The 22363-nt window shown below is 44.5% G+C and overlaps 1 protein-coding gene across 3 annotated transcripts in view; it reads left to right on the top strand.

Moving 5' to 3' along the window:
* Positions 1-22363, top strand: part of HDAC11 (histone deacetylase 11) — a 205995-nt gene that overhangs the window by 100124 nt on the left and 83508 nt on the right. For all 3 annotated transcript variants that reach the window (XM_063940609.1, XM_063940608.1, XM_063940610.1), the window contains exon 3: positions 16253-16353. In XM_063940609.1, the coding sequence (XP_063796679.1) occupies positions 16253-16353 (101 nt within the window). The remainder of the gene's footprint in view (positions 1-16252; positions 16354-22363) is intronic.

Genomic DNA, 22363 nt, shown 5'->3' on the forward strand with positions numbered 1-22363 from the left:
GAAATGGTGTCTCAGTATCCGGATCGTGACACAATCGGGTGGTGTAAATCAAGTGAGGTGAACCGTGACGCGTTTATCTGCCTCCTTCCGGCATTAGCGGCTTCCTCAGAAGTGAGCTACTGTCCCTCTGTGACTCCTATTTAAACACTGCGGCTTATATTGCCGCGCAGACGTTCTTCTGGCATTCAATGTCTTACTATGGATACGGAACGCCATCACCATGGCTTCAATTGCCGCATCTGTGTTCTTCCAGCACTGCACGTTTGGTCTTAACAACAAAGTGTATCCCTCATGGCTTTAATTGCCGCTTATGTGTGCTGGCTGTCATATTCAGTTTCTCTTCTAATATGGGGCGCAGATATTGGTGTTACATAATATTTTTCAATCAGGACAGTCAGATTATTCCTTTAAAACATATTAAACAATTATATATATATATATATATATATATATATATATATATATATATATATATATAGCAGGGAGAAGAACGTGGCACTCACGGCAAGTTTCAATAATCACAACCACAGCATATAGCGTAGAGCAACGTTTCAGTGGCACCCCACTGTCGTCAGGCTTTATTAATAAAATGTTAAAACGGTCCTACCTTTATAGAACACCCACGTGTATGTTGTACAGATCGTCCGGACCCAAACTTCCGGACAAAAAAGCGGAAATTATGTGATAGTGCCGTCAGCGCACTGAGAGATCAAAGCCCATCACCATGGAGACCTGATTGTTAGAAGTAGCAGAACATGGATACTAATACAGCGTGTAGACATTTGTGGCAATCATTAGACACATAGTGTAAAATAAGTAGCAATCATGCGGCAATAACATAAAACAGCATTGACATACTGTAACAGATATTTGTATGCTAGAATACACATATATTTATCCCACAATCCGAAAGTAATTCACAAAGTAAAGGAAGCATGAGATATATTATATCAGCCCTCAGATATTAATTTAATCCTATAAATTTCAAATTGTTATAAGAAACAAGAATAAGAGAACTGTTCATTCAGTCCTCTCGGGTAAATCACATCAAGATAGGCTATCCACCTTGCCTCTACCTGTAATAATTTTGTAGCACGATCACCACCCCTGATGTGCATAGGGACATGGTCGATCATTCTGTAGCGAATACTGCTAATAGAATGTCTGCACGCAGCAAAATGTCTGGCCACAGGTTGCTCACTGGTTCCTGACTCCAGAGCATTTCTGATAGCAGATCTGTGGCAAGTCATCCTTTCCTTGAATTTGCGCTCAGATTTGCCAATGTAACTAAGGCCACACGGGCAGAGGATTTGATAGATAATGAAGGTAGAATTACATGTAAGTCGATGTTTTATCAAAATCCTCTTGCCAGTGTGTGGATGATTAAATGAATCACCTACCAGTAAATACTGACAGGTGACACATGTACACTTGAAACATCCCAATCTGACGTTCTGTGCTGACAAAAAACGGGTGGAACTTGGTGTCTCCATTCGTACCCTTGAGACATCAGTTTTAACGAGATAATCACGCAAATTTTTACCTCTGGAATAACAGGGCATCAATTTTGACTCAGTGAGATGCAATTGAGCATCTGTCTGCAACAATGGCCAATGTTTTTTACCAATTTTTGTAACTGTCTCAGAACTGGTGTTAAATTTGTTCACCCAGGGAAAATTAATTTGTTGTTTAACTGTCTGTGATTTTTTCTGCAATAGTGCTGTTCTATTCATACTCATAACTTTACTTTTAGCTAACTGTAGTGAATCTTGGGAATAACCCCTGAGCAATAGTTTAGCAATTAGCACATCAATCTGTTGTAAAGCTATTTCCCTATCACTATTGATTCTCATTATCCTGATCATCTGAGAGTATGGCAGTCCTCTCTTTAGAGAGGAAGGATGACAGCTGCGTGCATGCAGTAATTGACCCTGGTCAGTAGGTTTCACATATATAGAAGTACTGACGTGATTATTGTAAATCGTTACACTGACATCCAAATAGTTAATTGTATGTTGATTTAGTTGAAATGTAAATTTAATGGGACTGGTGCTTGAATTATAGGACTCTAACAAATCAATTAGTCCAGATTTATCGCCTTTCCAAAGGATGAACAAATCATCTATGTAGCGATTGAATAATAAAGCTGCAGATGTAAATGTCTCATTATTATAAAATAAATCCTCTTCAACCAAAAACATAACGATATTAGCATAGGTGGGGGAAACTGCAGATCCCATCGCACACCCTTGGACTTGCTGGAAGAATTGTCTACCATACAGGAAAAAATTATTAGTCAAAACTAATTCTAACAGCAGTAGAATTACTTCAATTTTAGCAGCATCAAAAGCTTGTTTTTTAGTAAGAAATTTTTTAACAGCAAGTAGCCCCAGGTCATGGGGAATCGATGTATATAGACTCACTACGTCGACTGTTGCCAACCAACAGTCGTCCGGTACGGTATCAATCGCCAAGAGGTTATTAAGAAATGCCGTTGTGTCAATCAAAAAACTGGGTTCATCCATCAACAAAGGCTGTAATAAATGATCTAAGAAAATCGACAATGGTTGCAATAGCGACCCCCGTGCCGACACAATAGGTCGACCAGGGGGAGGATTGGTTCCCTTGTGGATTTTCGGAAGCAAATAGAACAAAGGAACTATAGGAAATTCCGGTATCAAAATATTCATAATCTCTTCAGTGATCAATTTGACATGCACAGCCTGAAACAAAGCATCTACCAAACGCTTCTTACATTTTGCAGTAGGATTGGTATGTAATTTAATATAAACATCAGAACAATCTAATTGACGTAAGGCTTCCAAATTATAGTCATAGAAGTCTTGCAAAACAATTGTACCCCCCTTGTCCGCAGGTCTAATAATCAAATTATCGTTGCTAGATAATTTATGAAGAGCTTCTTTTTCGGCTTTGGTAAGATTAGGATGTGAATATCCCCCGGTGTCAACAGCATCTTTCACATCATGTTCAAGTATTCTCATGAAAGTTTTTAAACTAGCATTATTTGATAACGGGTCAAAAACTGATTTAGGGCGAAAAGGGAGGAGTTTGGTAGGAATAGGATGATCAACCACATTACTTCTCTGGTCACCAAAATGTTCCCGTAGTTTGACTTTGCGTTGAAGTTTATATTTTTCGATGTTCCATTGTAAGTTGTTAAATGGAACAGAAGGCACAAAAGAAAGTCCTTTGCTGAGTAATTTAGTCTCAGTATCAGATAATTGATAAGTAGACAAATTACAAATTATTTCTTGTTGGATCGAGGTGGCCTGCCGGCTCGACCTCTGCCTTTGGCATTGACGACCTCTTCTTGTAAACCGACGTTTCCTGAAGTGGCAATACCCCTTGCAGTCGTTCCTAAAGGGGCTGCTGCTTGATTAGATCTGTCTGATCCACTAGTAGATTCTAAAGAAGATTCAATTTCAGGACGAGGATTATGTTTAAATTGACGGCAAAAGAATGGTCGTTTCCTCTCATTAGTATTTCCACCCGATAACCATCGGTATACGGTGTGTCTCTCATAATCCTCCTCCACTTTGGATAATTTCTTCTTTTTGAAGTCAATCAGATCTTTCTTATATTGTGTGATCTGTGTCTGTAATTTGTTAATCCAATTGCCTTCAGTGTCAGCGGTCAGTACAGGCAAATTAACACTCTCAAACGCTGTAATTTTAGATTTGACAATCTCAAGTTCTTTTGTAGATTGTTCTATAACTAATAAAATTAAATCAAGTGAGCATTTATTAAGGATTGCAATCCATTTGCGGCAAAACGCCGCATCATGTCTGCCAATGGTAGGGCAGTTATGGACCCGGAAACCCCGTGGTATTTTTTTCGATCTAAAGTAATCGCTCAAAGATAAACCGTGTAAATCAAAATCGACCTCTTTCTTTTTTAGATTAAGCAGGTCTCTAAAGATGATGTTAGGAGCCATTGCTTGTGCCTCATCTTGCATGCCCTTCTTGCGAAGGATTGACTCTGCATCAGATTCTGAGAACGAGTGTATATCTCCCACAGGGAAGTTAAAGTGACCCCACTGTTCTTGGGTTTCCTCCATAATGGACCAAAATAACCGTCACTGATTTAACTGCAACTCCACAGGTATTCCAAGAAAAAAACACCCAGTCAGTGTTTTAAAAAAATGTCCAAACAAATGGACCCCAATACAACAAACCTTGTGGACAGTTCAGTGAGTAAATAAGCAGGTTGCCTTTTGTCAAGGAAAAACACAGCCAGTGTTTTACCATATATAGAACGGTGGACAAGGCACTCCAAAACGCTTGTAAACCTAAAGAGCCGGTGCCTCCGTAGATACAGGATAATAGCAGGGAGAAGAACGTGGCACTCACGGCAAGTTTCAATAATCACAACCACAGCATATAGCGTAGAGCAACGTTTCAGTGGCACCCCACTGTCGTCAGGCTTTATTAATAAAATGTTAAAACGGTCCTACCTTTATAGAACACCCACGTGTATGTTGTACAGATCGTCCGGACCCAAACTTCCGGACAAAAAAGCGGAAATGATGTGATAGTGCCGTCAGCGCACTGAGAGATCAAAGCCCATCACCATGGAGACCTGATTGTTAGAAGTAGCAGAACATGGATACTAATACAGCGTGTAGACATTTGTGGCAATCATTAGACACATTGGGGTATATTTACTAAGATTCGTAATTTCCGAAAATAGGTCAAAGTTCAATCACGAATGACATCGACAGTGTAAAACTGCAACTTTTTGAATTGATTACGATGGATTTACTAAGCTGTCGTATTCGTATTTTTCTTTGCTTCCGATGTCGATGTCATTCGTTTTTTTTTACCTATTTTTACGGCAGTGATTAGCAAAACACTGCCGTTTTTTTTTACAATCAATCTCGGCCGGATCTGTGTGATCCGTGCTGGGGTTCTTATTTTTTTTTTTTTTTAATTAAACAATGTAAAATCCCCCAAAAAAATGCGTGGGGTCCCCCCTCCTAAGCATAACCAGCCTCGGGCTCTTTGAGCCGATCCTGGTTGCAGAAATATGGGGAAAAAATTGACAGGGGTTCCCCCATATTTAAGCAACCAGCATCGGGCTCTGCGCCTGGTCCTGGTTCCAAAAATACGGGGGACAAAAAGAGTAGGGGTCCCCCGTATTTTTAAAACCAGCACCGGGCTCCACTAGCTGGACAGATAATGCCACAGCCGGGGGTCACTTTTATACAGCGCCCTGCGGCCGTGGCATCAAAAATCCAACTAGTCACCCCTGGCCGGGGTACCCTGGGGGAGTGGGGACCCCTTCAATCAAGGGGTCCCCCCCCCCCAGCCACCCAAGGGCCAGGGGTGAAGCCCGAGGCTGTCCCCCCCATCCAATGGGCTGCGGATGGGGAGGCTGATAGCCATTTGTGATAATGAAAAGATATTGTTTTTAGTAGCAGTACTACAAGTCCCAGCAAGCCTCCCCCGCATGCTGGTACTTGGAGAACCACAAGTACCAGCATGCGGCGGAAAAACGGGCCCGCTGGTACCTGTAGTACTACCACTAAAAAAATACCCAAAAAAACACAAGACACACACACCGTGAAAGTATAATTTTATTACATACTTACACACATACATACATACTTACCTTATGTTCTCACGCAGGTCGGTCCTCTTCTCCAGTAGAATCCAAGGGCTACCTGTTGAAGAAATTCTACTCACCAGATCCATGGGTCCAGGCTCCTCGGCAAATCCAGGGTTAATCCACGTACTTGAATAAATAAAAAAAACGGTGTCCCGACCACGAACTGAAAGGGGACCCATGTTTGCACATGGGTCACCTTCCCACGAATGCCAGAAACCCACTTTGACTTCTGTCTAAGTGGGTTTCTTCAGCCAATCAGGGAGTGCCACGTTGTAGCACTCTCCTGATCAGCTGTGTGCTGCTGTCCTCACTGACAGGCGGCACACGGCAGTGTTACAATGTAGCGCCTATGCGCTACATTGTAACCAATGATGGGAACTTTCTGCCCTGCGGTTGACCTAAAGTGACGTCACCGCTGAGCAGAAAGTTCCCAGCATTGGTTACAATGGAGCGCATAGGCGCTACATTGTAACACTGCCGTGTGCCGCCTGTCAGTGAGGACAGCAGCACACAGCTGATCAGGAGAGTGCTACAACGTGGCACTCCCTGATTGGCTGAAGAAACCCACTTAGACAGAAGTCAAAGTGGGTTTCTGGCATTCGTGGGAAGGTGACCCATGTGCAAACATGGGTCCCCTTTCAGTTCGTGGTCGGGACACCGTTTTTTTTTTTTATTCAAGTACGTGGATTAACCCTGGATTTGCCGAGGAGCCTGGACCCATGGATCTGGTGAGTAGAATTTCTTCAACAGGTAGCCCTTGGATTCTACTGGAGAAGAGGACCGACCTGCGTGAGAACATAAGGTAAGTATGTATGTATGTGTGTATGTATGTAATAAAATTATACTTTCACGGTGTGTGTGTCTTGTGTTTTTTTGGGTATTTTTTTAGTGGTAGTACTACAGGTACCAGCGGGCCCGTTTTTCCGCCGCATGCTGGTACTTGTGGTTCTCCAAGTACCAGCATGCGGGGGAGGCTTGCTGGGACTTGTAGTACTGCTACTAAAAACAATATCTTATTTTACAACAAAGGCTATCAGCCCTCCCATCCGCAGCCCATTGGATGGGGGGGGACAGCCTCGGGCTTCACCCCTGGCCCTTGGGTGGCTGGGGGGGGGGGACCCCTTGATTGAAGGGGTTCCCACTCCCCCAGGGTACCCCGGCCAGGGGTGACTAGTTGGATTTTTGATGCCACGGCCGCAGGGCGCTGTATAAAAGTGACCCCCGGCTGTGGCATTATCTGTCCAGCTAGTGGAGCCCGGTGCTGGTTTTAAAAATACGGGGGACCCCTACTCTTTTTGTCCCCCGTATTTTTGGGACCAGGACCAGGCGCAGAGCCCGATGCTGGTTGCTTAAATATGGGGGAACCCCTGTCATTTTTTTCCCCATATTTCTGCAACCAGGATCGGCTCAAAGAGCCCGAGGCTGGTTATGCTTAGGAGGGGGGACCCCACGCAATTTTTTTGGCAAAAATAAGCACTTTCCCACCCCTTCCCACTGATATACATGCACGGATCTCATGGATCCCTGCATGCATCTCAAATCACGGAAAAAAAAAGCAGGTCTGTTTTTTTTTAGGACTTTTTTACGAGTTGTAATTTTTCACGGCAGTGTTTTGTGTTTTTTTGCTTTGCACTTCTTAGTAAATGACCGAGATTCATATCTAAACAGGCGTAATTTGACCGATGGTGTATTCATTCGTAATTTTTTACCTGAACTAGCAAAAAATTACGAATGCCCTCATCACTGCCGTGATTAGTGTTTAGTAAATGACCGAGATTAACCGAGATGACACTTTGAAGAAAAAACGGCATCTCGGTCAAAATCGGGAGCTTAGTAAATATACCCCATAGTGTAAAATAAGTAGCAATCATGCGGCAATAACATAAAACAGCATTGACATACTGTAACAGATATTTGTATGCTAGAATACACATATATTTATCCCACAATCCGAAAGTAATTCACAAAGTAAAGGAAGCATGAGATATATTATATATATATAATATATCTCATGCTTCCTTTACTTTGTGAATTACTTTCGGATTGTGGGATAAATATATGTGTATTCTAGCATACAAATATCTGTTACAGTATGTCAATGCTGTTTTATGTTATTGCCGCATGATTGCTACTTATTTTACACTATGTGTCTAATGATTGCCACAAATGTCTACACGCTGTATTAGTATCCATGTTCTGCTACTTCTAACAATCAGGTCTCCATGGTGATGGGCTTTGATCTCTCAGTGCGCTGACGGCACTATCACATCATTTCCGCTTTTTTGTCCGGAAGTTTGGGTCCGGACGATCTGTACAACATACACGTGGGTGTTCTATAAAGGTAGGACCGTTTTAACATTTTATTAATAAAGCCTGACGACAGTGGGGTGCCACTGAAACGTTGCTCTACGCTATATGCTGTGGTTGTGATTATTGAAACTTGCCGTGAGTGCCACGTTCTTCTCCCTGCTATTATCCTGTATCTACGGAGGCACCGGCTCTTTAGGTTTACAAGCGTTTTGGAGTGCCTTGTCCACCGTTCTATATATATATATATATATATATATATATATATATATATATATAAAAATAGAAGTAATCAGTGCCTAATAATGCCCAGAAAATGACGGTGGGGACATAGAATGAAATTTAGTGAAAAAAATGGGACAAGCACTTATCTCAGATAGGAATCTTCGGTCTTCAGACCAGTATCATCATAGTGATATGCAAAAGAGAAAAAGAAATAACCAATAGTGTGTACCGTTTAAACCTATATGTACTTATAGCATTTTTCTACTTAGTGAGTGTTAATTGGAAATGCTCCCAGAATATCACACTCCACAATAGTGTAGTAGAAATATAATTTTTCACATTTAATTAAGTACATAAAATATATCCACGGTTTAAAACGAGCAGGTATCGCACGTACAAGAAACAAATGATATAGAAGCTTATCTGTCCATAAAAATAGGGTCCAGGGTATCTCCCTTCACATTTACTTTAGTACATAAATTAAACCCACGGTTTAAAACAAGCAGGTATCACACGTACAAGAAACAATTGATATAAAAGCTTATCTGTCCATCAAAAGAGGGTCCAGGGTAACTCCCGGCGTGTTTCGGCCCAATGCAAAAGACTTCATCAAGGGGATAATGACCCAGAGGCATTTAGATGTATTTATACCTCTGGTACTTAAGATGGTGGAGACATGTGGAACAAACAACATGACCTCACTTCCTGTCATCAGCTGACAGGAAGTGATTAGCAATGTGGAACAAACAATACATACACATACATAGGATCTTTGGTAATGAGTCCAATACAATACAGACACCCAGGGCCGTTTCTAGACAATTTGGCTCCCAGTGCGAGATTTCAAAATGCGCCCCCCCCCCCCCCCTATTGCTCTAAAAAAAAAAATGTGTGCCCCCCCCCATATAGCCATAAAAAGAAAAAGCATGCGCGCGCCTTAGGCGCGCGCGCTCCCGACAAGGGTGTGTGGCCTGATTAAAATGGGCGTGGTCTCATTAAAGTGGGCATGGCCTCATCTGATATCATCACACCCACCACAGGGGGGAAAAAATAAAAATAAAAAAGTCCCCTTTTTACACATTACAGCAGGCAAGTGTCCCCATATTACACACCGCGGCAGGCAGGTGTCCCCATTTTACACAGTACGGAAGGCAGATATCCCCATTTTACACAGTACGGTAGGCAGGTATCCCCATTTTACACAGTACGCAGGCAGGTGCCCCCATTTTACAAAGTGCAGCAGGCAGGTATCCCCATTTTACACAGTGCGGCAGGCAGGTATCCCCATTTTACACAGCACGGCAGGCAGATATCCCCATTTTACACAGTGCGGCAGGCAGATATCCCCATTTTACACAGCACGGCAGGCAGATATCCCCATTTTACACAGTACGCAGGCAGGTGCCCCCATATTACACAGTGCGGCAGGCAGGTATCCCCATATTACACAGTGCGGCAGGCAGGTGCCCCCATTTTACACAGCACGGCAGGCAGATATCCCCATTTTACACAGTACGCAGGCAGATGCCCCCATATTACACAGTACGCAGGCAGGTGCCCCCATATTACACAGTACGCAGGCAGGTATCCCTAGTTTACACAGTGCGGCAGGCGGGTATCCCCATTTTACACAGCGCGGCAGGCAGATATCCCCATTTTACACAGAACGCAGGCAGATGCCCCCATATTACACAGTACGCAGGCAGGTGCCCCCATATTACACAGTACGCAGGCAGGTGCCCCCATATTACACAGTACGCAGGCAGGTGCCCCCATATTACACAGTACGCAGGCAGATGCCCCCATATTACACAGTACGCAGGCAGATGCCCCCATATTACACAGTACGCAGGCAGGTGCCCCCATATTACACAGTACGCAGGCAGGTGCCCCCATATTACACAGTACGCAGGCAGGTGCCCCCATATTACACAGTACGCAGGCAGATGCCCCCATATTACACAGTACGCAGGCAGGTGCCCCCATATTACACAGTACGCAGGCAGGTGCCCCCATATTACACAGTACGCAGGCAGGTGCCCCCATATTACACAGTACGCAGGCAGGTGCCCCCATATTACACAGTACGCAGGCAGGTGCCCCCATATTACACAGTACGCAGGCAGGTGCCCCCATTTTACACAGTGCGGCAGGCAGGTATCCCCATAAGCAGGTGTCCCCATTTTACACAGTGCGGCAGCGGCAGGCAGGTTTCAAGTTGAGGGGAAGGAAGGGGGAGAGAGAGAATACTTACGTCTTCCCGCTCTTCGGTCCCGCCGCCTCACGTCCCTCGCGCCGGCCGCCTCCTCCTTCATGCTTATCTCCTTCTCGCCTCTCCCGAGCGCTCCTGCTCGGGGGGCGGAGTTTCGTGGAATGACGCGTTTGCGTCGCGACGTCACGACGCAACGCGTCATTCCGCGAAACTCCGCCCCCCGAGCAGGAGCGCTCGGGAGAGGCGAGAAGGAGTAACAAAGTGCCGCGGCGGCCGCCCCGTGCGGTTGCACGGCTCGCCCGCCGCTAGAAACGGCACTGCAGACACCCCAGATAGATGCTGAGGATACGGATGCACTATTTTGGGAAGCAGAGAGACTCTTAACTAAAGAAATAAAGGCATGGTGGGAAATCAAGGGTCTTGAACATTACATTATGGCAAACAGGATCCCTAGGGGATTAAGAATTAAAAAAAAAACCCACATTTAGCCTAGAGGATACAGACTTTATTAACAAATGGGACAACATACTACATGAATGTTCGATTAGCTTAATGAAACTGATTATTGACGAGAAAAAGAAAACCCTGATCAAAATAGAAGAGGAGCTTAAATGAAAAGAGCAGATCCTCGTACAGGTACTACATAAAGATAAAGAAAGTTTTAAAGCTAATGATTTAACTCTTACCAAAAAACTGGAGAGAATTGAAGAAGAGGTGATAAAGGGTAAGGAGAAGAAATTTATACGAGACAAACAAGACTACCTCAACAATAAAGTTAAAAATTGGAGTAGAAACAACGTTAGACCAGTAGTGAAACCCACTAGATATGGGGAACAGAAAAGATGGATTCAAACACCACGTCAACATAAATAAAAGTTTACATACGTGCGACCACAAAGAGACATTTACAATCCATCTGCAAAAAACAGGCTTTTAACAAGAAACAGGTTTTCCGCTCTACAAAGAGCAGATTCGAATAGCGACTCCGATTTATCACCGGACCCAGTGATCGAGACAGCAAAATCCCAGAGAACATTCTTCTTCAGGGAGAGATTCAAACAGACTTCACCTCAAAAAAGAAGCCACCCAGATGAAGAGGCACTCGAGGCGCCATAATTTGTTATCAGCTGCCACCCACGTTTGTGAGGAATGCATGTGTAAATATTTTAATTATAAGAAAATATTTTAATATTTTACTACAGATTATATTTGATCCACATGAGCGTACACTTATACATTTTGATGACATATATATATATATATATATATATATATATATATATACATAATATTATGTATCACCACCTCCTGGATAGGGCAGCCCAATGGTTGTCAATTATGCCCATGTGGTGAGGGAGTAAAAGCAGCCCTGCAAACTCTATAGATTTTTCATGCACATACCCGCAGACACAGGCTGCAGTGTCCCATAGATTTTATCTACCTTACACAGCAGAGCAGCCCAGCAGCTTGGGAAGTGTGTTGAGAATGGGGCTTGATATTGATAAATTCTTATTACAAATTACAGAAGTTCTGCAGCAGGCAATTCAAAATGATTACCCTACCGCTCTTTGTATACAGGTTTTATGAACATGAAGAATGGAGATTACAAACAGCAGCGCCGACCATATAGTGCAGTGAGAACCACTTAGCACATATGAACATATATGTTCTAATGTATGTAATATATGTGCTGACTTCTTCTCGCCAGGATCGGCAGCGCTGTGTAAATCAGTCGTCATGCGACACCTGGGACTCAGCATAAGGCATCACACTCCTTCTAACCCCATCCCCAGAGTCCTGTGAAACTAGCCAATGGGAGTCTGGGGGTGGGCTTAGAAGGAGTGTGATGCCTTATGCTGAGTCCCAGGTACCCCATGACGCCTGGTACATACATTGCTGCTGATCCCTGGGGGAACCAGCCAGCACATATATTACATACATCAGCACATGTATGTTTATATGTGCTAAGTGATTCACACAGAGCCCGCAGTGTGGCGAGCATAACAAGCTCGCAAGGGGACTCTTAGTGCTCGACCCGCTGCCGGCATTCTGGTGGGTGGGATGACACTGTCGGAATATTGACAGCCGGCATCCCATCTGCCTGTCATCCATACCGAACCCTCTTCATTGACAGATTTCATTCTCATCTAACACTAAGAAAAAACTGAACAGAACTATATCGTGTAATATATGGGAGCATTTATTAACATACAGTATACACAATAAAAAGGAGGTAAGGCATTACTTATATATTTAAAATAAAAGAGTCGTGCTTATTCATAACATTTTATCTGGAATCCTGCAGCATGAAGATAATCACATAGCCCTAGATGCATCATCGCTTGGAACGTGATAAAATGGAGAGTTAAAAAATAGCCATTCAGCTCCTAACTGACATTTTTCAGACACAGTCATGAACTGGGCTGACGTGTACACCCCCCCCCCCCCCAGTTCAGCTGTCAATCACCGCCGGCCGGCGCAGCATGTGTACTTTGTCTCTCATGTTGTGGGCCGCCCATCGCAGGGCAAGGCCGCCCAACATGCTAGCCGCCACCACCTTCCCTGTCGCCGCCCCCAATCTCAGTGCATCAACAGTTATTTTTGCTATTTGTGCTGCGTGTTGAGTTGAGGTTTTCTGACTAATCATTACTGAATCAGCTAGTTTTTTTTAACATCCTTGCATTGCATTAAAACAAAACAAAAATTTAACAAACAATGGGGCTAATTCAGACCTGATTGCTGGGCAGTGGTTTTTGTATAGTCGCTACCTACTGGGGGAGTGTATTTTAGCTGTGCAAGTGTGCGAATGCATGTGTAGCAGAGCTGTACAGACAGATTTTGTGCAGTCTCTGCGCAGCCCAGGACTTACTCAGCCGCTGCGATCACATCAGCCTGTTCGGACCCGGAATTGATGTCAGGAACCCTCCCTGTAAATGCATAGGCACGCCTGCATTTTCCAAACACTCCCTGACAACGGTCAGTTGACACGCACAGACACCCTCTTCCTGTCAATCTCCTTGCGAACGCCCGTGTGAACGGATCCGTCGCGCAAACCCATCGCTGAACGACGATCCACTTTGTAGCCGAGCAACGCGCCTGCGCATTGCGGTGCATATGCATGTGCAGTTTGTGCCTGAACTCCCACTGTGAGAAAACGCACAGCAGCGATCAGGTCTAAATCGGCCCCAAAAGACAGTACATACATACTGTAGGGCTGTGATCTGTTCTGTATCTAGTATGAATACTGTGTGTTTGAAGGTTTGAATTAAAATGGGCAACATCTACCAAGAAATGCTATTACCTGCTTAAGATTAAGCCTACAAGGTGCAGAAGGGGTCTTACTACAAGTATAGGGGGTGATTCAGACCTGATCGTAGATATGCTAAAAATAGATCAGTTTCTCTGACATACGGGGGGATGCCCAGCATAGGGCTAGTCCGCCCTGCATGTCAGGCCCTGATCCCCCCCCCCGCATAAGTGCAAAAGCATCGCACGGCGGTTATGCTTTCGCACCCGCCAAGTAGCTCCCTGCCTGCGCAGTGTAGCTGCGCTGGCAGGCGGCTACCCACCATGTTCTGGGTTGCAGTGGCTGCGTGCCCGCCCCTGCGATGTTCCAGACACACCTGCGTTGTCCATGTCTCACTGGGTGCGCACGCACAGTGTGCCTGCTGTGCGTACGCACTCCCCAAAGGGCATCAGGCTACGATCACTGCCGCTGCAGCAATCGGGTCTGAATTAGGCCCACAGACTGGTCCGTTACATAACCCACAGTTAGTTTGAATCAGCTGTTAAGGAATTATTTTAATAGTATGTTATTATTTATGTGGCATAACTACCATAGGTGCAGGGGATGTGGCTGCTATGGGGCCCAGGCTGGCAAAGGCCCAGGGCTCGCTGCTCCCCCTGCACCAAATCAGTAACAGCACCTTCCTTCATGGAAGCCCAGGCCATGACACGGAGCCGAGTGCAGAAGTAGGATGGTGTCTTGAAAGGAGCTGTGGCTGCTCTATTTTGTGAGCACCTGTATGTATACACATACCTGGGGGCCCCACCTGTATACAGACGCACCTTGGGGCCCCACCTGTGTATGCACACTCAGGGGAGAATTTATGTACACACACCAGGGGACCCCGAGGCCACACTTGCTGTGTGCCATTGTCAGTATGGTGTAATAGACACCACCTCTATATATACTCACACTCAGGGGACATTTATAGTAGTGCTGCAGTGAGTGTGTGCGTGTGCGTGTGTGTGCGCGTGTGTGTGTGGGCCAGGCAAGCAACCCCAGTTCAGAGCTAACATCCCATGTCCCCAGCCCAGTGCCACCCCCCCCCCTCCTTCCCACCATTTTATCTAACCCTCACCTACCCCAGTGTCTCCCCTTTTCCATCCCAGTGGCCCCCATCATCCCTCTCCCTGCCAGTCCAGTCACATTGCCCCTCAGTCCCATTCATCACAGTATCCCCTCCTTTTCACAGCCTTGGGGGCAATTCAGATCTGATCACTGCTGTGCGTTTTCACACAGCGGGCAATCAGATCCGAACTGCGCATGTGTATGCACCGCAATGTGCAGGTGCGACGGATGGCTGCAAATTGGATCGCCGGTCAGAGACGGGTTTGTGCTAAGGATTCATTCAAACGGGTGTTCGCAAGGAGATTGACAGGAAGAGAGTGTTTGTGGGGGACAACTGACCATTTGAAGGGAGGGTGTCTGAAGTGATTGCAGCGGCTGAGTAAGTCCTGGGCTGCGCAGAGACTGCACAAAATCAGTTTGTGCATCTCTGCTACACATGCACAGCAAAAATACACTCTCCCTGTAGGTGGCGACTAACTGATTGAAGGACTGCAAAAACCACTGCCTAGCAATCAGATCTGAATTCCTAGATCCCCTAGTGTTCACTCCTCCCATCTCCATTTCACTGTCCCTTTTCCCATCCAGCCCATTGTCCTCCACTTATATCACCCCTCCCCCTCTCCAGTTAAGTGGCCCTCACTTGCTCACTGACCCCCCCATCTCAGTGTCTTACCCCTACCCTCCCAAACCAGCCCACTACCCCATCTCACTGCCTCCTCACCCAGAACCCCCTGCAGCCTAATGTCCCCCTCATATCTATCACCCCACCACTGTTCCCCTCCACCTGCTCAGTGTACATATTCACATTGCATCAATAGTAAATGTTTGTGTATATATATATATATATATATATATATATATATCTATCTCAAATAATGAACAGTGTGCGCAATGGATTCACTCCCTTTGGGGGAATTAATATGTTAATTATTTTTATGTTAGAAAGATCTTTTCACCCAAAGACAAGATAAACAAATTGCCTATTCAGGCTATAAATACAATTTTAGAAGTTGAACTGAAGGTGGGTACACACTAGGCGACATGCTCTATGAGTGACGTTGCCTAGTGTTTCCCCTCCCTGGCCGGTCCAGTCGGCTGCAGGGTGTACACATTGAGCGATATGACAACCAGGTCACTCAGGGACGTCACACAGCAGCCGGGCCGTGCATGCAACTCTTGGACGACAGTCCAAATTGAGCTGCATGCACGGCCAACAGCGAGGGTCATTAACGCCCCGCGGGGCCGCGCATCGCTCGTCATCACCGGCATACACACTTGCTGTGAAAGTGAACAATGTCGCTCAGGAAGGATGAAAATTTTCTCGACAAGTGTGTATGCACCTTGACAATTATTAATGATAAAAAAAAATCACAATCTTAAAACTGTATATCCACATTGAACAATACATAGAATAATGGAGATGAATTCCAGTGCTCGGCAGTATTAGTTCTTGCATTAGTTCTGTGCTAAGCCTTCTGTTTTTTGTCTAACCAGTCAATAGTAAATGTTCCATTTTCCTTTTTTAGATGAGAAGCTGATAACAGATGACACTATTGTAGCAGCTAAGGAGGCGACTGAGGAAGATTTACTGGTTGTACATACTAGACGCTACCTAAACAAATTGAAGGTAATGTATTTTTAAGCTAAATGACCCCCTTGGTTTCTAAAGTCTCTCTATATGGCCTTATTTACAGTTTGATGCAATTTGCATCATGAATGTGCATAGAAAATTCTACTGCATTAGACATATAAATGCACATTACTATAATCGTGCACAGTGTCATGAAGTGTCATATACACAAGAGAGACTAGTATATTGACAGTTTTATTAATAAATCTCATTTTGCTTATGAAATGTAATGCTCTCACATATCTGTCATTTACTGCTTTAAATAATATATACTGGGCGCTAAGTTTGCACTGTCAATTTGGATACGTAATTGCAGCTCACACAAGGAGGATCTGGAAGTCCTCCTGAACAAAGGGACCTGTCCCTGTACACAAATTTAAAACGTATGAGCGCACATGTATTCAAAGTGGTTAATTAGGCTGCTGGTTTGGTAAATAAAATATATTTTTATTAAAAGAACAACAGACTAAATAAACATTCATAAATTAAAAAACATCATGCTGGAAATCGCAGAATAATTTGTATCATACTTATAATCACTGCATGAAATTCAATAGATACCCCCGCACTAGCCAATTGGACTTATATAATTAATTTAAAGCATGCATGCTTAATTGATTAACTGGTTAGTTAATTGGACCAGTAGTCAGTCCCAGAATACAGTCCTGGTTGTTAGTAACTGTTAATCCCTCCAGGGATTTTATTGATGTTAGTAATTAGTTGGTTAAATAGACAGAATAGAAATTGTCCCTGGGTGTATATGACAACACAGTCCTTTTAGGATAATGAAACTTTCCTCCGGTGATATTTCTGTGCCAATTTATTCCATTTAATGTAATATTGGGAGGTTACATAACCACTTGGTAACCCGTCGTGGCACTCATAGGGGCACTGCTTACCCTCCACTCTGCGGCGGTATTGGTGTCCACGGCTGGGCTAAGGCACTCTGAGGCTGGAAAGTTTCCTATCTGGCTGAGGCGGTGACACGCTGCACGTGTGTAGCTGGGAGCGCTTGGCCGCGCGCCGCGGCTTCCGGGTTGTATAGAGGTAAACCTCTGAAGAAACCGCCACCCACAAAAGGCGGAGAAACGCGTCAGGTGACCTTAACGACGTCAAGTGGAACGCAGCTGGAGCGCATCGCAAGCCGGAAGCTCTATACAACCCGGAAGCCGCGGCGCGCGGCCAAGCGCTCCCAGCTACACACGTGCAGCGTGTCACCGCCTCAGCCAGATAGGAAACTTTCCAGCCTCAGAGTGCCTTAGCCCAGCCGTGGACACCAATACCGCCGCAGAGTGGAGGGTAAGCAGTGCCCCTATGAGTGCCACGACGGGTTACCAAGTGGTTATGTAACCTCCCAATATTACATTAAATGGAATAAATTGGCACAGAAATATCACCAGAGGAAAGTTTCATTATCCTAAAAGGACTGTGTTGTCATATACACCCAGGGACAATTTCTATTCTGTCTATTTAACCAACTAATTACTAACATCAATAAAATCCCTGGAGGGATTAACAGTTACTAACAACCAGGACTGTATTCTGGGACTGACTACTGGTCCAATTAACTAACCAGTTAATCAATTAAGCATGCATGCTTTAAATTAATTATATAAGTCCAATTGGCTAGTGCGGGGGTATCTATTGAATTTCATGCAGTGATTATAAGTATGATACAAATTATTCTGCGATTTCCAGCATGATGTTTTTTAATTTATGAATGTTTATTTAGTCTGTTGTTCTTTTAATAAAAATATATTTTATTTACCAAACCAGCAGCCTAATTAACCACTTTGAATACATGTGCGCTCATACGTTTTAAATTTACTGCTTTATAACTAGAGATGAGCGGGTTCGGTTTCTTTGAATCCGAACCCGCACGAACTTCACTTTTTTTTTCACGGGTCCGAGCGACTCGGATCTTCCCGCCTTGCTCGGTTAACCCGAGCGCGCCCGAACGTCATCATGACGCTGTCGGATTCTCGCGAGGCTCGGATTCTATCGCGAGACTCGGATTCTATATAAGGAGCCGCGCGTCGCCGCCATTTTCACACGTGCATTGAGATTGATAGGGAGAGGACGTGGCTGGCGTCCTCTCCATTTAGATTAGATTTAGAAGAGAGAGAGAGAGAGAGATTGCTGTGATACTGTAGATTAGAAGAGAGTGCAGAGTGCAGACAGAGTTTAGTGACTGACGACCACAGTGACCAGTGACCACCAGAGACAGTGCAGTTGTTTGTTTTATTTAATATATCCGTTCTCTGCCTGAAAAAAACGATACACAGTCACACAGTGACTCAGTCTGTGTGCACTGCTCAGCCCAGTGTGCTGCACATCAATGTATTGTATATAAAGCTTATAATTGTGGGGGAGACTGGGGAGCACTGCAGGTTGTTATAGCAGGAGCCAGGAGTACATGATAAATAATATTATATTAAAATTAAACAGTGCACACTTTTGCTGCAGGAGTGCCACTGCCAGTGTGACTAGTGGTGACCAGTGCCTGACCACCAGTATATTAGTAGTATTGTATACTATCTCTTTATCAACCAGTCTATATTAGCAGCAGACACAGTACAGTGCGGTAGTTCACGGCTGTGGCTACCTCTGTGTCGGCACTCGGCAGGCAGTCCGTCCATCCATAATTGTATTATAATATATACCACCTAACCGTGGTTTTTTTTTCGTTCTTTATACCGTCGTCATACTAGTTGTTACGAGTATACTACTATCTCTTTATCAACCAGTGTACAGTGCGGTAGTTCACGGCTGTGGCTACCTCTGTGTCGGAACTCGGCAGGCAGTCCGTCCATCCATAATTGTATTATAATATATACCACCTAACCGTGGTTTTTTTTTCGTTCTTTATACCGTCGTCATACTAGTTGTTACGAGTATACTACTATCTCTTTATCAACCAGTGTACAGTGCGGTAGTTCACGGCTGTGGCTACCTCTGTGTCGGCACTCGGCAGGCAGTCCGTCCAACCATAATTGTATTATATACCACCTAACCGTGGTTTTTTTTTCATTCTTTATACCGTCGTCATACTAGTTGTTACGAGTATACTACTATCTCTTTATCAACCAGTGTACAGTGCGGTAGTTCACGGCTGTGGCTACCTCTGTGTCGGCACTCGGCAGGCAGTCCGTCCAACCATAATTGTATTATATACCACCTAACCGTGGTTTTTTTTTCATTCTTTATACCGTCGTCATACTAGTTGTTACGAGTATACTACTATCTCTTTATCAACCAGTGTACAGTGCGGTAGTTCACGGCTGTGGCTACCTCTGTGTCGGCACTCGGCAGCCCGTCCATAATTGTATATACCAGTGACCTAACCGTGGTTTTTTTTTCTTTCTTTATACATACATACTAGTTACGAGTATACTATCTCTTTATCAACCAGTCTATATATTAGCAGCAGACACAGTACAGTGCGGTAGTTCACGGCTGTGGCTACCTCTGTGTCGGCACTCGGCAGCCCGTCCATAATTGTATATACCACCTAACCGTGGTTTTTTTTTCTTTCTTTATACATACATACTAGTTACGAGTATACTATCTCTTTATCAACCAGTCTATATATTAGCAGCAGACACAGTACAGTGCGGTAGTTCACGGCTGTGGCTACCTCTGTGTCGGCACTCCGCAGCCCGTCCATAATTGTATATACCAGTGACCTAACCGTGGTTTTTTTTTCATTCTTTATACCGTCGTCATACTAGTTGTTACGAGTATACTACTATCTCTTTATCAACCAGTGTACAGTGCGGTAGTTCACGGCTGTGGCTACCTCTGTGTCGGCACTCGGCAGGCAGTCCGTCCAACCATAATTGTATTATATACCACCTAACCGTGGTTTTTTTTTCATTCTTTATACCGTCGTCATACTAGTTGTTACGAGTATACTACTATCTCTTTATCAACCAGTGTACAGTGCGGTAGTTCACGGCTGTGGCTACCTCTGTGTCGGCACTCGGCAGCCCGTCCATAATTGTATATACCAGTGACCTAACCGTGTTTTTTTTTTCTTTCTTTATACATACATACTAGTTACGAGTATACTATCTCTTTATCAACCAGTCTATATATTAGCAGCAGACACAGTACAGTGCGGTAGTTCACGGCTGTGGCTACCTCTGTGTCGGCACTCGGCAGCCCGTCCATAATTGTATATACCACCTAACCGTGGTTTTTTTTTCTTTCTTTATACATACATACTAGTTACGAGTATACTATCTCTTTATCAACCAGTCTATATATTAGCAGCAGACACAGTACAGTGCGGTAGTTCACGGCTGTGGCTACCTCTGTGTCGGCACTCCGCAGCCCGTCCATAATTGTATATACCAGTGACCTAACCGTGGTTTTTTTTTCTTTCTTTATACATACATACTAGTTACGAGTATACTATCTCTTTATCAACCAGTCTATATATTAGCAGCAGACACAGTACAGTGCGGTAGTTCACGGCTGTGGCTACCTCTGTGTCGGCACTCGGCAGCCCGTCCATAATTGTATATACCAGTGACCTAACCGTGGTTTTTCTTTCTTTCTTTATACATACATACTAGTTACGAGTATACTATCTCTTTATCAACCAGTCTATATATTAGCAGCAGACACAGTACAGTGCGGTAGTTCACGGCTGTGGCTACCTCTGTGTCGGCACTCGGCAGCCCGTCCATAATTGTATATACCAGTGACCTAACCGTGGTTTTTTTTTCTTTCTTTATACATACATACTAGTTACGAGTATACTATCTCTTTATCAACCAGTCTATATATTAGCAGCAGACACAGTACAGTGCGGTAGTTCACGGCTGTGGCTACCTCTGTGTCGGCACTCGGCAGCCCGTCCATAATTGTATATACCAGTGACCTAACCGTGGTTTTTTTTTCTTTCTTTATACATACATACTAGTTACGAGTATACTATCTCTTTATCAACCAGTCTATATATTAGCAGCAGACACAGTACAGTGCGGTAGTTCACGGCTGTGGCTACCTCTGTGTCGGCACTCCGCAGCCCGTCCATAATTGTATACTAGTATCCAATCCATCCATCTGCATTGTTTACCTGAGGTGCCTTTTAGTTGTGCCTATTAAAATATGGAGAACAAAAATGTTGAGGTTCCAAAATTAGGGAAAGATCAAGATCCACTTCCACCTCGTGCTGAAGCTGCTGCCACTAGTCATGGCCGAGACGATGAAATGCCAGCAACGTCGTCTGCCAAGGCCGATGCCCAATGGCATAGTACAGAGCATGTCAAAACCAAAACACCAAATATCAGTAAAAAAAGGACTCCAAAACCTAAAATAAAATTGTCGGAGGAGAAGCGTAAACTTGCCAATATGCCATTTACCACACGGAGTGGCAAGGAACGGCTGAGGCCCTGGCCTATGTTCATGGCTAGTGGTTCAGCTTCACATGAGGATGGAAGCACTCAGCCTCTCGCTAGAAAACTGAAAAGACTCAAGCTGGCAAAAGCACCGCAAAGAACTGTGCGTTCTTTGAAATCCCAAATCCACAAGGAGAGTCCAATTGTGTCGGTTGCGATGCCTGACCTTCCCAACACTGGACGTGAAGAGCATGCGCCTTCCACCATTTGCACGCCCCCTGCAAGTGCTGGAAGGAGCACCCGCAGTCCAGTTCCTGATAGTCAGATTGAAGATGTCAGTGTTGAAGTACACCAGGATGAGGAGGATATGGGTGTTGCTGGCGCTGGGGAGGAAATTGACCAGGAGGATTCTGATGGTGAGGTGGTTTGTTTAAGTCAGGCACCCGGGGAGACACCTGTTGTCCGTGGGAGGAATATGGCCGTTGACATGCCAGGTGAAAATACCAAAAAAATCAGCTCTTCGGTGTGGAGGTATTTCACCAGAAATGCGGACAACAGGTGTCAAGCCGTGTGTTCCCTTTGTCAAGCTGTAATAAGTAGGGGTAAGGACGTTAACCACCTCGGAACATCCTCCCTTATACGTCACCTGCAGCGCATTC

Source organism: Pseudophryne corroboree, chromosome 9 (assembly GCF_028390025.1).
Source record: "Pseudophryne corroboree isolate aPseCor3 chromosome 9, aPseCor3.hap2, whole genome shotgun sequence".
NCBI classification, from domain to species: domain Eukaryota; kingdom Metazoa; phylum Chordata; class Amphibia; order Anura; family Myobatrachidae; genus Pseudophryne; species Pseudophryne corroboree.